Raw genomic sequence first — 15,463 nt, 5'->3', positions numbered from 1 at the left:
CGGCCGATATATTATTAGCCGATAAGTGAAAAAATGAAAATATTATTATCGGTCCGATAACAGAATTCTGGTCGATACTTGAGCTTGGTTGGCTATACTTTTTCCTCAATATAATGTCAGCGGTGTGAATGTATTTCACCACTCTAACAAAATCTGTGGATATGCGTTCATTTGGGAATCTGTGCATCTCAAAATCCTCTCGTGAATGATCCGCCATTTAACCTTAACAGAGCGGAGCTCAGCCCTATCTAGAGCCGTCTTGTGCTGGTGTGTTTGCACTTTACCGCGCTGGTCGGAGAACCAAAAAAACGAGTACATAAGTAGGCCTATTTCTAAGTTGTGTTTTAGTATTATATTTGCATTACAGTACTTTAGCTTGGGTTTTGTATTATTACCTAGAAATATGCTAACCATTCGTGCTTCAGTTCCAGACAGGTCATCATAATAAGTTATTAAAACCTTCGGGGCTAACTCCTTTCATTTCTGCTGCAGCAAGTTGTGCGCAACAGAGTAGACGGACATAAGATACAGTCTGAGGAGTTGCAGCTTTATTCAGTTACCCGCAGTTGAAACTAAACCTACTGTAAGTTTCCCTCACAAACTCTGATTTGGTCGCTATACTGTAGCTTATTCCAAGCTGAGCCGTTTATGAGCGTTTAGTCCTAAATGAAAACGATTCAAATTCTCTAGCCACTCACTCGCAATTCACTGACATCAGGTTCGCTTAAAGGAGCCACACATACTGTAGGGCTAGGCTACTGTTATGTTGTTATGTTGTTGCATGGATTCTATACTCTGTGGTGGATAGGATCTACAATTAGGTGTTAATTAATATTCCTACGCTAGGTCGAAGTAATTGAAATGCAAGTGCAATTCAAGAATTGAATTGGAATTTAAGAGCCAGTTTCAATTAAATTCTGGAATTTTGCACAAGCCTGATTTAAGTCGGGAAAACGTGGATGATTTTGATTACTTCTACGTCTGGCTACGTCTGAGCCCGCTAGCATAGCAACATGCTAACACATTCGCGCTGCGCACCAGAGCGCTTGAGTGCACGTACCGACACGGGAGAGGTATGACTCAACTCGTGAAAGTTAAGGTAAGAACATATATTACTACTGACATTGGGTGGCGTGTTCCTTTAAAGGGTCTGAACACACGGTAGAATTCCTGAGAACAGTAGATGCTGCCTTTGATATCCTAAACAGCAGAAATCCACTTGCGAAGGGTTATAAAGCCCCAATCACAGTACACAACAAGGACCGCACAAGGCTGAAGAATATCTCATCGGTCTAAGGGATGGTGGGGGGAAACCCTTGTATGCTGGTACAAGAAAAACCTGCGTAATCGGACTCATTGCCAGCTGCCGAAGTGTTCTGACTGTGTTCCGTGACTTAGTGCTGCCTTCTGATGCACAGTGCAAAGTATTTGCTGACTTACAAATGAAGTCAGGACCATCTTGAGCTGTTTTTTGCTGCCATTAGGGCCAGGGGAGGCTGCAATAACAACCCTAATGCTATCCCGATTAAAGCTGCATACAAGCGCCTACTTCTGAAGCACCAGGTGAGGCAAGGGAATGGGAACTGTCTCCTCAGGGACAACACAAACATTCGGCAAGCCTCCTCATCAGTTGTACAGTTTGCACACGGGGGTGTTGTTCCAGTACAACAAAGAATATTAGAAAAAGATATTCAACATTGTGCAGACCTGGTTGTCCGGTGGACAGCCCATAGAGCCCCGTTGTGGACCCGGAAATGTTGAGTACACCAACGTTTTATGATGGAAATATATAGTATGGGTTCCCAGCATGCAGAAACTGCTGGATGCTAATTTGCATATGTTGGGCAATTTGTGTAATTGGGCTAATTAGCATAAATTAGCATAATCACCTATTTTGATCATTTTATAAGAGCTGCTTGGCCAAAATGGACAATGTTAGTATGTTTTTAGGGGTTACTAGAGATGCTGAGTCCATATCTGACATTTTCAAGACTCAAAATAACTACTTAAACTTGGTTTGGTCACGTTCTTACCCTCATTAAGCTGATTTTGCTGAGTTTTTGGGGGCGATTTAGACAGATTTTTGGAGGATAAAAATGTTCAGTGTTCAGGAATAATTTTGATCCTGAAGTTATTTTTGAATTCCACAATAATTTTGAAAATAGCTATTCACTGGCCCTCTTTTACTCTCATTAACTCATTGAGTGCCAAAAACGTAATATTACGTTTTTCCTTCCCATGCGTTGAGTGCCAAAAACGTAATATTACGTTTTTAGCTTTTTTTTTAAATTACGAAACAAGACACTCTAACACACCTTATATGTGATTTTAGGAACTCTGTGATGAATGGAAATGAAATATATGACGATCGAAAACTCATGAAAACGCACAATCTGGACATTTTATCATAACTCGGTTGCCGCTTTGGGTCGAATCAGTGATGCATGCACGTCATCTAAAAACCAGGCCATTTTCATGGGTCTATCAGGTGGCAGTCTCGCCAGGTCTCGCTGATCACTTCCCGGAAAGTTTACAGGCAACACTTTAATATTTCATGAAAGACGTTTTATCTCCATTTCTAGGAAAAAAAACAGCGATTTTGATGAAAACTAGCCACTGTTTAGCTTGGGATTTCTCAGGAACAGAGGCGTGTAGAAATACACGGTTTGCACCCACTGAGAGCTTTAAGTCTCACCTTTTAAACGAGCCATTGTATGTGTTCATAGCTGTAACACAGAATATGCTGTGGCTGTACAAAAATCATCAACAATGGTCTAGATTGCTGGCACTCTAGGACAAAGCTTCCGAAAACAGCTTGGCATTCAATGAGTTAATCTTGACAATGAGGACAAAGGTTCACCGCTGGGAAATCACAGCAAGCACAGTTACTTTGCTCACAATTGCTACGGCGTACCAGAGAACCAGGCTGATAATCTGTTAAAATGGGGCGGCACATGAAAAATGTTGTGGTGGTTTCATTTGAGCCTTTTATTTCAATATACTGTAGGGTCGTAGCCTAGAAATCTAGACGCAATTGCTGGCAGGGTTAGTCTAGCAACTCTCCGTTGGCTTGTGAGCTGGAAAAATTAAACTTCTATCAGGCCAATCAAATCGTGTAGGCGAGCTTAACATAATGATTGATGGCAGAGTTGCAACGGTTTAGCTTGAATTCCCTGCTACTTGAAAACAAAGAAAATGGATGTTGCTGTTGACGAACAGCGTGACACAAGTTAAGCTTTTTTTGAGTTGGCAAAAGTGGTGGGAAAACGCATGGGACTCATAACGCTGCCCTATTGCGTGCAGAGGGAATTTGAAAGGCAACCGATTATCCCGCCCCTCGGACTTAGCACTGCCAACGGTGAGTGCCCAGACCCTACATTTTAATGTGGCCTGGCTCGTCAGGCTAGTAGAGTCGGCCTGTGACAGATAAGGAAACTGAAATAAGGAGACTGAATGAATGACAGACCTCTCGCCTCAGGCTGACCTAAATTTAGGTACGTTATCTTTGTTTATGGCCTAGCATGGCCATTTTCTGGAGCTAACCTATGTTAGACACAGAAAGGCCAATATAAATCAGCTGGAAAGCTGACGCCTAATTGTGTAAAACATGATTGCACTTCCACCTACCTTGGGAAGCGAACTCAGGAACGAGGTCCACCACTGATGGAGTGGTGCTCGGCCAACAACCTGATACTAAACACTATCAAAACCAAAGAAATCATCCTAGATTTCAGAAAGTACATAGCCGACCTCTCTACATCAATGGTATCTGTGTAGAGAAGGTAAAAACCTCTTGGCACCTACATCTCTGTTGAACTGTCCCTGTCTCAGAAGAGCGAGAAACATCATCACAGTCATTTCAAACTCATGCAAAAGTCCTTTTAGGTAAGTCCCTCCACTCGGCGGCCATATTGCAATGCTTTTTGGGCACTTATCTGGCATCTACAGTATTTGGGGTAGAATTGCATGTGCACAATGCTTCACGAATCAAGACACATCAATCTCGCTCCAGCTGCACAATCACAACACTTGATTGGCACCTTATTTGAAAGCTACAGCATTGTCCGGCGAGTTCTATTAGGTGAGGGTCTATATTGCTGGGGGCAACACCTTTACTGTCTATGGGCAACACTTGTTGGCAATCAGAGACACCTGTCTGATTTTCAGTCAGAGTCACATGCTTCTCCATTGGCCTCCAGTGATTGTTGCCCTCACCAAGATGGCAGTACTATTTACGTACGTTATGGAGCCCAATGCGGTATCTAGCTTTCTAATATCTATAATTGGCATGATGTACTCACAACATATCACATGATTGGCATGACATATTCACATGTCAACTTTTGACAGCGAAAGGGGTGTAATATGTGTAGACGACTGCCATGTTTGCGTTACGAACTAACCTCATACTTTTCTATGGGAGATTCTTTGAGTGTTGTGTCTCATTAGAACGTCTCTGCCCATGCCACCATTTGTTTGACCTGTTGCCCTCTGGGAGGCGCTACAGGTGCATCAAATCCAGAACCAACAGACTCAGAAACAGCTTTATCCCTAGGGCAATAACCATGTTGAACTCAAATAAGCACTAATCCCCTCCCCACTGCCAGAGCATTTATCATCATTCCATCCTGACTGTTTATTTGTTTATTTGTTTATATGTAACTGTTTTTACATCTGAGGTGCAATAATTTAATGCATCAAGCACTTTAGCTTTCCAATCAGGTCACTGCGTGAATGTGGTAGGTTGGCTTCAAGTTGTATGTCCTTTTTATGTTGCAAATGCACTTTAAACTGATCTTTTTAATTTCATTGTACTGTTCAATATCAAATTAAATTCTGATTCTGATTCATTAGCGCCTCTTATGTGGTGAAATCCATCATGTGATGAAAGGCAATATGATTCACTGAATTAAAGGTACTATGTTTTTGGGAAAGACCTTACTTGAACATATTAAATATGTAACGATGCGCCGTAAATCGGTTACAAAATGATACAAATGTGTCAAGCTGGTTGAGATAAAAAAAAGTAATCGTGATACAATTTTTGAACAGAATAGGGCGTAATCTGCTTTTGATTTCACTTGTTCAACGTTCAACAATTGGTCAAAAGATTATTCTAATGTAAGCCTCATCAGGTTCAGATAAGACAAGTTGATAGGTTGTGTTCCTTTTAGTTTCTATAGGCCTAAAGAAAATATTTTTTTTCAGTCATTTTTTGTGAGCAGATTCTTCTATTAACAGAAAATCGGACTGTGAACTTAAAATTGTAAATCGTACCGAATTGTGAGTTTAGTGTCTCATTGCATCCCTAGAACATACATGAGGTGCCCATGTTTTGCGTTTGCTACAGAGCAGCCTGAAGATGGCATGCAATGTGTTGTACACCGTAGGAAATTTTTATCCAAGCTGGTAAGCTTTGAATTGTATAATTTAATAATTGACATGAAGTGCAACACACCTGCTGGGCTCATAAATGTTCATAAAAACAGGGTAAATCGGCACTATAAAGAATCAACGACTGAAGACTAATAAACAGCTAAACTTAGTTAATAAACTTACAACAAAAGGTGTTACATCACATCCAAAGATCACTTATTATATGATCTACCTCCAGGGATGGGCATAAATACATCAAAATGTATTTCCAAATAAAATACAAAACACTCACCTTAAACATGTATCAAAATAAACTACAAAATACAGCAGCCAAAAAAATTATCAAAATAAAATACTGTATTTTTGTATTTTCAAAATACGACAAAATACTTTTTTCTAAAAGCCTTTTTTCGTCTATCCCTTCCCTACTTGGAAAAACATCTGAAAGCAAGAGACTCCTTCCATAATCAGTCAACAGATTAGATATGCTGACCCCTAGACATCCCAATATAAACCTCGGCCAGGGTCGGTGCCAGCGGGGGGGTGGGGGGCATCCTTCGAGCCTTTTGGATAACTGAAACAATATGATCATGGGGGAAAATAGTGCAAGGACATAGTGGTCATAGCCTATAGTGTTTAATAGACTAGCACACAGTGTTAAATAGAATAGTTGCATAGGCTACAATACAAACAAATAAGATCCTACTCAAAAGCCAATTGCACATAGGGCCTTCCTATAATATTGCAACATTGAACGTAGGCTATGTGATCGCTCGAAATGTTCGTTAAAGTACATAACTCTAACACATTTACGATTGGATGGATTCCATGGACCCGATTTTCACCTCAACAAAGGAACCAATCACAGAACGGAGGGGGGACAGCACAGCAAGACGATGATGACACACTAAAGCGGTTTTGAGCTACGTACAGACGCCAAAAAGGGAGATCCAAGGTCTAACAAGAGCCAAGGAGCAGGACCGGAGCACTCAATGCTTAACGTATTTTTATTCGTGCAAACTGACTAACCTTTCGACGCCCATGTGTCTTCTACAGAGTCACAGTCAATGGCAATGATGTACTACGTACAGACCCATTTGATAGACATTCGTAGCACCCAACAAATGGCACTGAGCATTCGTAAACCACGTCTCCATGTGTATTTCCCAGACCCAAACTCAATGAGATGAGGCCAGGCTATGTGGCTAGGCAGAATGTGATGGAATGTGATGGAAAGTTTAAGAGCGAACAGGACACTCGGCATGGCTTTTAGTATCTGCTCTGACAGTCCAGTTTTATTGACTGTTAGTCTACTGTTTGAGTTTAGAGATGTACTGTTTCACAGCAACAGGAATGCCGACTCCACAACTGTAGCACTTCCAAGCCAGTTGGCGTAATAGATTGCCCACTATGAATCAGTGACAATAATTCAAAGACAAACAATCCAAATGGATGACTTATTTAGAAATTTAAGCTATTTAGCATTTCATCACAGATGAATAATTTTGTATACACCTGAAACTGGTGTGTGCACAACCTCTATCAATGTAAATAAAAAAAAGTAAAAAGAAAAAATCAGGTTGCCACATTAATACCATCCAATCAGTTAAGCCAATTGTTATGACATTATCAATCATTTCTCATTTAAAATGTGCAAAATTGGAAATGTCCTTGTTTGAGGTATCTTCAAGTTACCATAGCACTGAAATATTTCACAGGTCAGAGAACATAGACAAATTTAAAGTCTAGAAAAATCAGTCCAGCAAAGGAAAATAAACTCTCTGAAGCAGAGAGGCTTGACCATGCAAGGGTACCACAGACAGACAGAGACAGAGATGTTGTGCTTTATAGTTAGATAGATGTCATCACAGTGTTTCACAGAAAGTATTTTACAGTATTTTGAAAATACAAAAATACACAACACTGAAGTATTTTGATACAAAATACAAAGGCATTTTCATTATCTTAATAAATACAAATTACAAAATAGTATTTTGTATTTGAAATACGTATTTTAAATACATGTTTTCCCCTGAGATTTCATGGCAGTTTACACATTATTGTGAACATATTATTGTTAACTTTATGATGTCATGCTGCTGACATAAAAATTAACCTTTACACGGCCACGCTCTGAAGTAAAAAAGCATACAATATCAATATCAAAATACAGCAAAAATGTCACACTGAGAGCACTGTGATACTGTTTAAGATTATGGGTATGATTTAAGGTGTCTGTTCATGCGGTGAAAAAAAATTGTTAAATTCCTTAAATGTATGTCTCCACTGTTGTCTAATCACATCGACTATTTCTTGGCCTTAGCAATTTCATGCTGACAGGGTCATAAGGTCAAGGTGAAAGTTTTTTTTCTTCCCTTAGTGAACAGTACAGGTGATGATTTACTGTTCCTTAGTGAACAGCACAAGTGATGATTTACTATTCTGTGGAGTGGACAGCTGTGTTGCCCCCGATGTTTCTTCTGGAAACTCCACCACCAGGCCAAACGACAGACTGGTGTACACACTCTTGGACTGTTATGTACTGTAGGTAGGCCAGCATGACATGACTGGATAAATGTACCCAAACATGTACAGTAACAGGTTTATAAAGTACAATATAGAGGTGGAAATTTCAGGTTTCACTAAATTGAATGTGCTAGTTTTTTTCTAGTATTATTTCCACAGATTACTGACGTTTGTGGAGCATACACTAACTTCAGCTGTTGTTGTTCTATAGGCGTGGGTGTTTTGGCGATGTTGCTGGTTGCTGTATTCCTGGATAATATTGACAAAAAAATTACACCAGAGGCAAAGAGCCAGCAGACAGAAACATTTTGCAGCACACTCTTAGCCACATTCAGACAATTAAGAGACAAGCGGCAAGTTCTCCTCATACCAGTGACATCATACATTGGACTGGAACTCGGCTTCCTGAGCGCGGATTATACAAAGGTACAGTACAAATTAAAAACAACACTTGAGAGTCGCCCATGTTTACCATTTCTGCTGTAAGTGCATGTTGTGTGTTATGTCTGTATGCTACTGAGACCCTTGAATTACCCCTTGAGGATCAATAAAGTATCTATCTATCTATCTATCCTTTTCTATCCAGTAGGTGGCAGTCCAGGATAAGAAATAGAGCAGTTCAAGAAATTAAACTAAACAGTTACACAGTGCGAATAGAATGGAAATGTAGTTTGTGAAGTTATTGGAATGGAAATAAATGTAACCACCGTCAACATACTTTTGAAGACAATTTTTTTCAAGTGTGCAATAAATGTAGTCAATTTATTAAGGGAGTTTTGCCGGTTAGTTAGGGTAGCAAAACGTTAGCAAAGTTATCTTTGACAAGGCTGGCGGCTAGCATTATTATCATCAAGAGGTGTGCTAACTCATAGGCCTAGCTCCGGATTGTTTTCCATTGAGGTGCTACTCCAGACTTGAGAACTGCTATGGTAGGCAACGGAATTCCTTACTGCAGAAATAGTAAATTGATGCTCCTGTCAACAGTATTGATCTGGGCGTTCTTTTTAAAACATATAGGCTAAATGTTTCATTCAAAGCAGTGCTTTCTCGTCTGCCTCATTCAGTCATGATAGCCAGACTGCCCTGGGTCAAATGTCACTATAAAATGTGATTAATCAGTGTTAAAGTTTTTAAAGCGTTATTATTTCTGTAATTAATTAATCAAAATAAACATGTTATTTTGACAGTCCTACTCATTATCATCCAAAAATAAACCCTAGGTTGTTCTTAGACCAGAGTTGTCCTTTAATTGCCAATGAAGCGGACCCAATCCTGACTAATTTGTGGGATGAAGTTTTCCAAATCATTTTAGAAAAAAAGCCTTTTGTGAGGACACATCTACACAGTTAGCTTAACAAGATAGTTAGCTATCTTACATTAACATATATATTGTTGGCTGTTTGGTAACGTTGTCAAATCAAGTTCATAACCCATCTATTATCCTATCCACAAGTTTCAACAAGATCCACAAGAAAGTGGAGAAAATTTCCGGTGAAGTGGCGGAAGTAGTATACTGTAGCTAAGGTAGAGGTGCGCACATCCAAAACGCAGGTGCAGGACAAAAGAGTCAGACAATCAAAAAAACAAAATTGAATGTCCGCACACTTGCTCCTGTTTTGCTTTATCTTTTAATTTCACCAAGTGAACGTTTTTGAGCTACACGAGCGTGTAGCTCGAAAACGTTCACTTGGTGAAATTAAAAGATAAAGCAAAACGGGAGCAAGTGTGCGGACATTCAATTTTGTTTTTTTGGAAGTAGTATACTGTACATGATATTTTGTGTGCGAAGAGGCCAAGTATTTCTCGGATTATTATTTACTGCAAATTATAAATATATCGTGACACTGGGGGAAGCTCTAGAGTGCCAAAAATACCTGAAACTGCATAGTATGCTTTTAAGCTTGACTGGCCAATAATTTAAGCTGCAGTCACACAACTCTCCTGTATCCTGGTGCTTCTGCTCTGGAAGCTTCATCCAGACCAGCTGCCCATCTTCTTTGTTATCGGTGGCCTGTGGGGAATGGCAGATGCCGTGTGGCAAACACAAACCAATGGTAATTTTGTTTACTTTGCTCTAAGTGTTCATACCTTTGTTTATTTTTCTCACCCAATTCTGTATAAAAGTAAAACAAAAACAATACTGTAAAAACAGAGTCAAATACAAAACAGGTATCTCTTCCTGCCCTATTGAATTAAATCATAGGTTTAGAAACAGTTCTGTATAAAGAAAAAACTATTGAATAATGGAATAATTGAAATTACACCCTTCTACTCATTTTCAGCCCTTTATGGAGTTCTCTTCCATAGCCAGAAGGAGGCAGCATTTGCCAACTATCGTCTTTGGATGTCCGTGGGCTATGTGATCGCATTCGTCTGCAGTTTTTTTTCCTTTGCATGGATGTTAAGCTGTACATGCTTTTGGCTGTTATTCTGCTGTCTGTATCTCTGTGCTGTATTGTTGTGTATGAGGAGTCCAAAAACCCAACACCAGGAATTGAGGATGCCAAGTCTGTGGTGCCAGAAGAGCTAGAGAGAGAGCTAGAGAGCTAGTTCCTCCTCACTGGATAAATGACAAGAGCAACACACACACATACAAACATATATATATATATATATATGATATGCTGATATAGATAGATAGATATGCTGAACTTGCATTTATTACACAATGAACTTTGATCCTCTCAAGAAACTGCCAAATCATTACAGTCTTACCACTATCAACAATCACTTTGACAGTGGTGTTACTCATTAAATAGATTATCTAACACTGAGTCACAAATAGTGATAGGAAGTTGGTTCTAAATCTTTTTTCAGTTGTGAAGCAAAACGTTGCCTGAAGGTGGCTGACGGAACTCTCTTTTATATGTTCATATTAACAACTTGACACAACATCTACAAGATTATAAATAATTTATTTATGAACAAAAAACATGGGGAGAAACTTGAAAAATGTCATAGTGGTTTCTATTGGATTCTCATGTGCATTCACAGCAACAGGGAGTCTCCAAAGCTTACAGGTAAAATGGCTTGTCTTTGTGTTTGGCATCATTATGGTGTCCTAGTAAAAAGGATTGATTATTTTGACAAAGTGTTAAAGCAAAGTATTAAGTTAAAGTATGTAAATAAAAAAAATCCTCGCCTTGGCTTCTGCCAGTGTTTTTATTCTTTATTTATTTTATTATTCTAATTGTTATAATTAATGTACTTTGCTTTCTTTATCTCTCCTTTAATGTTTTTTTTTGTATGGCAAAGCATCACTGAATCTTAGTAAAATAAACAACTACAAACTTGGAATAGATTTGCTAATATAATGTGAAGTTCATTAGTTCATTTCTATTTTAAGAATTTACATCTATTTATTTAGCAGACACTGTTGTCCAAAGTGACTTACATATGTCAACTATATTACAAGGGATTACATTGTTCCCGGAGCTACTTGGGGTTACTTGGGGCAAGTGTCTTGCTCAAGGGTACAACGGTAGAAGCCGGGAATTGTACCCACAACTTTCAATTGACCTTATAGTAAGGAAAACTGTAAAGTTCCAACAAAAAGAGAGTGACGTCTGAATTGTACATTTTTCCACAGAGCAGTCTGAATGCAGAGGAAGGGATGGGTGTGATATCAGTGAGTGTCGCATACTCAATGATGATCCTGTCCTCCTTGTTTGTAGCACCAACACTTATCAGCTACCTGGGCTGCAAGTGGACTGTTGTTGTCTGTACTGGATGCAGTGTCATTTACACATTTGGTAACTTTTTTCCAGGATGGTACGTATAGTACAAAGGGAGTCTGCTTAATTCTGTTATTCCAACATAGAGCAGACTTAAAACATGTTTGTCGTTTCATACGTTTGAAAACCTTTTCTCTGATTCCTAGTCTGTGAATTTTGCTAATGCTGCTAGAGAAGTTTGATTCGCCTACGTGTGTGTTGCGGCCTGAATTTGTGCGAGGACACCTTCTTTTAATAATGTCTGTTGGTTTCAGGCCGAGTTTGATCACAACTTCCGCAATCATAGGCTTAGGCGCATCTCCACTCTGGACCGCCATGAGCACCTATATTACTGTCACTGGCAACCTGCAAGCAGAAATAGACAAGAGGAAAAGCCCAGATGTGATCAATCAATATTTTGGCATTTTGTTTCTTGCCTACCAGTCATCCAATGTTTGGGGCAACCTCCTGTCCTCTCTTTTACTCGAGCACGGTTCAAAGCCAGGTAACAGAGCACTCAAATATACAATACATACACACAGCACCCCATCTCTCTCTCCCACTTGCTTTCTGTGACTCTCCACTGTCCTGTCAAATTAAATGTGTAAAAAAGCCCCCCTATATATTTAAAATGTACAGTATATGACCCAGCAGAAAATAATCTCACATGTATAAAGAATACAGATAGACTGTACAGTGTATTTGGATAGCAAGCTTTAACTAGTTCATCTGCCACACAGTGAATGTTTCTCTGGAGGACCCTTTGTACTGCGGTGCCAGTAGCTGCCTCAACTCCAGTGGGCTGGATGCCCTCACAGAGAGGCCTGGGGAACAGCCTTTGACCATGCTCTTGGGCTGCTATCTTGGTGAGCTAGCGACTTGGGAGATTAAAACTATTAATCGGTTATTCATCGGTTATGTCTAGCAGACATTTTTACAAACAGCATGGTATCATTGTTACTTTCTTTTTTTTTATGTTCAGGGATTGGCCTGCTGGGCATGCTCATCATGGGTGTTTTTCTGGATAACGTGAAAGAAAAAGATGACTCTGATTCTGAGAAGGAATCATTTTGTAGTGTCTTTTTTGCTACATTTAAACAGCTCAAAGACTACCGACAGCCTCTTCTCATTCCTCTAACCATATTCATTGGTCTTGAAATAAGTTTTCTTACTGGAGACTATACCAGTGTGAGTTGCCTTTAGTAAAATATTTTCTGAAACAATTTGGTTCCACCACTTCATTTAGAATGATGATGGTCAGTGATATACCTTGAAAACAGACAATAATTTTAATTCAAATTAAATTTTGAGTATTTTCTCTTCCTAGGTGTATGCTACATGTGCCTTAGGAATACACTATGTGGGCTTTGTAATGATCTGCTTTGGTGCCTCAAGTTCAATAACTGCCTTGGCGGTTGGAAAGCTATCCCAATACACAGGAAGAAAAGTACTGTTTGCATTTGGTAAGAACAATACAGCCACTCTAAAATGCAATTGTTTACATTTTCACTTGAGCAATACATTCAGATTGCTGTATATGTTTTACTCAGGGCTAGAGGCTTTAATAAGCCATGGGTTCACATATCTCTGCTATTCTCAATTATCTTTACACAGCTGCAGTGACAAACCTGTCCTGTATAATGGGTCTACTTGTATGGAGACCTCATCCAGACCAGATGCCTGTCTTCTTCATCTTCCCCTCTCTTTGGGGAATGGCAGATGCTATATGGCAGACACAAACCAATGGCAAGTAGTAATTTACTATTTACTATTGTGGCCCTACAGAAAGGCCCAATGCTTACTTGCTATATCATAGACTGTTACAGTTAGGATAGCCTACATTTTTAATTGCCAGAAAGACAGAAAAGTTCAGAATAGTTTTTAAAGTGCATGGCAATAATTGTTATGGTTTAGATTTATGGTAGGCTATCGTTTAGGCCTATCTTCATTATTGATCGTAGATATTGCATTGACATTATTATTATTGCTATTTTACTAAATGTAGCCTAGTCTTACCAACTATTTAAGTATATTTTTTGGCCTTTTTATGCCTTTAATGACAGTGACAGTGGAGAGTGACAGGAAGCGAATGGGAGAGAGAGGAGGGATGGGAACCGGAAAGGACAACGGGGCGGGAATCGAACCCGGGTCGCCGGCACACGGTGCAGGTGCCCCAGCCAGCTGCGCCACAGCTGGGGCATAGTCTTACCAACTTTTTAAAACTGTTTAGGATGTTTTTTAACAACATAGCCTACTGTAGCCTATTGTTTTATTTTGTAAGTCGCTTGTCTGCTAAATGAATAAATGTCATGCCATGTCATTTTGAAAGTCGCTTTGGACAAAAGCTAATTTCCATTAGCCTACCATAACCAGAGAGGGTTAAAGCGGTGCTAGTAGCCTAATCAAGGATCTTTGCCATAACCATACCATAACCAAGTGTAGGCTACTATTCTCATTATTGTAGGCCCATGTCCTCATGCGCCTATGTTTTACCATTTCCTCTCAGCTCTTTACGGAGTTCTCTTCAATGACCAGAAAGGGGCAGCATTCGCCAACTACCGGCTGTGGGAGTCCCTGGGCTGTGCATTTTCCTTTGCGCTCAGTAACTTCATTTGTGTTGAAATTAAGTTATACATACTTATTGTTGTCCTTGTATTTGGCGTTATGCTCTATGCTGTGTTGGAATACAAACAGAGCCAATGCGAAATAGTCGAGTTTAACACGAGTTCAAGTGGTACCTTACCATCAAAAGAAACGAATCTATAGTCTTAAAAACTACTTTTACTTAGGCTAGAAAATAAAAAGGCCTACCTTTGGTGTGTCTAGCTTGTAGCCTAACGTTACCTAACCTTACAAAACAAGCTTAAACATTTAGGATACATTTGTAATAAATAAAAACTACAATAGCCTATAAGACTGTGTGTTGCTACTTTTTCAATAACATTTTGATTACTGTCATCCAAAAGACATTATCCTAAGCCTTTCCCAAAAGGGTGCATCAAAACCACGGTTCACTGTCGCATGATTGAATGAAAAGGTTAGAACACCAGAGACGGTTGCTGAATCTTTGGTTACACTTTACTTCCGTTAGAGCATGATGCAGCATGGTATCTTAGCAACACAAAGATTACGAGTTCTGGTGATAGAGAGCAGGGCGGACGGACCGAGGCGGCAGGTGTGCTCCCTGACACGTAAGTTAATGCCTGGATAGTACAGGCTAGTCCGCCTCGCCTATAAATATCTTTATGCAGTACGACTCTCGCATGATTTCCTAGAAAAACGTTATTCATTCATTTATGGTCGTTATGTTAGCAAATTTATGGAAAGCTGAACTTTGGCATTTCCTAGAAGCCTAGCCTATTGTGGCTCAACACTAGGTTTTATGCTATTAAACGGAGAACGTTTAGCCTATTAAACAGCACTAAACAAGACAACTCTTCTCTTGGGCTCTTTCCCTTCTTTTTCTTTTGGTGTAGCCTACATGGTTATGGTTATGAGATTGGCAGGTACGCTTTTGTCCAAAGCGACTTACAAATAAAAAAAATACAATAATTAAATTAACAGTGAACAGTTTTTTTTTTAAAAATGGTAAGACTACATTAGAATAGCAATAATAAACAATAATGTCAATGCAATCGATAACCTAATGAAAATAAACAAATACTATGATGTAATATACAAACCATAACTCATAAAAAACACTTAATTAACTAATGCTGAACAGATATGCCTTTAGACCCTCTTGAAAGACTGAAACTATCATAGGAACGGAGAGCACTGGGCAACTCATTCCACCAACAAGGAACCACTGAGGAACAGAGTAGGCCTACATATGTGTATGTTGTTTT

General features: G+C 39.3%; 1 protein-coding gene across 1 annotated transcript; it reads left to right on the top strand.

Moving 5' to 3' along the window:
* Positions 1–10,835: 10,835 nt before the first annotated feature.
* On the top strand, positions 10,836–14,381 carry LOC143109318 (protein unc-93 homolog A-like). The gene is made up of 8 exons (XM_076271972.1): positions 10,836–10,922; positions 11,492–11,673; positions 11,891–12,108; positions 12,356–12,481; positions 12,598–12,803; positions 12,943–13,078; positions 13,230–13,361; positions 14,122–14,381. Exons 1-8 carry the CDS (start codon positions 10,836–10,838, stop codon positions 14,379–14,381), a joined length of 1,347 nt encoding a protein of 448 aa, XP_076128087.1.
* Positions 14,382–15,463: the final 1,082 nt, after the last annotated feature.

Source organism: Alosa pseudoharengus, unplaced genomic scaffold, assembly GCF_046254945.1.
Source record: "Alosa pseudoharengus isolate Yale_2024_CS ecotype anadromous, Long Island Sound unplaced genomic scaffold, YU_APseudo_1.1 YU_APseudo_1.1_scf_7, whole genome shotgun sequence".
Classification (NCBI taxonomy): Eukaryota; Metazoa; Chordata; class Actinopteri; order Clupeiformes; family Clupeidae; genus Alosa; species Alosa pseudoharengus.
The sequence above is the reverse complement of the archived record's forward strand: the minus strand, read 5'-3'. Positions and strand labels throughout refer to the sequence as shown.

What these genes read in the sequence shown, in the direction of transcription:
- LOC143109318 (XM_076271972.1), top strand. Translation starts at nt 10,836, where the DNA reads ATGGGGAGAAACTTGAAAAATGTCATAGTGGTTTCTATTGGATTCTCA. An exon ending in GGAGTCTCCAAAGCTTACAG is followed by an intron (nt 10,923 to 11,491) that starts GTAAAATGGCTT and finishes ATTTTTCCACAG; the next exon opens with AGCAGTCTGAATGCAGAGGA. An exon ending in TTACTGGAGACTATACCAGT is followed by an intron (nt 12,804 to 12,942) that starts GTGAGTTGCCTT and finishes TTCTCTTCCTAG; the next exon opens with GTGTATGCTACATGTGCCTT.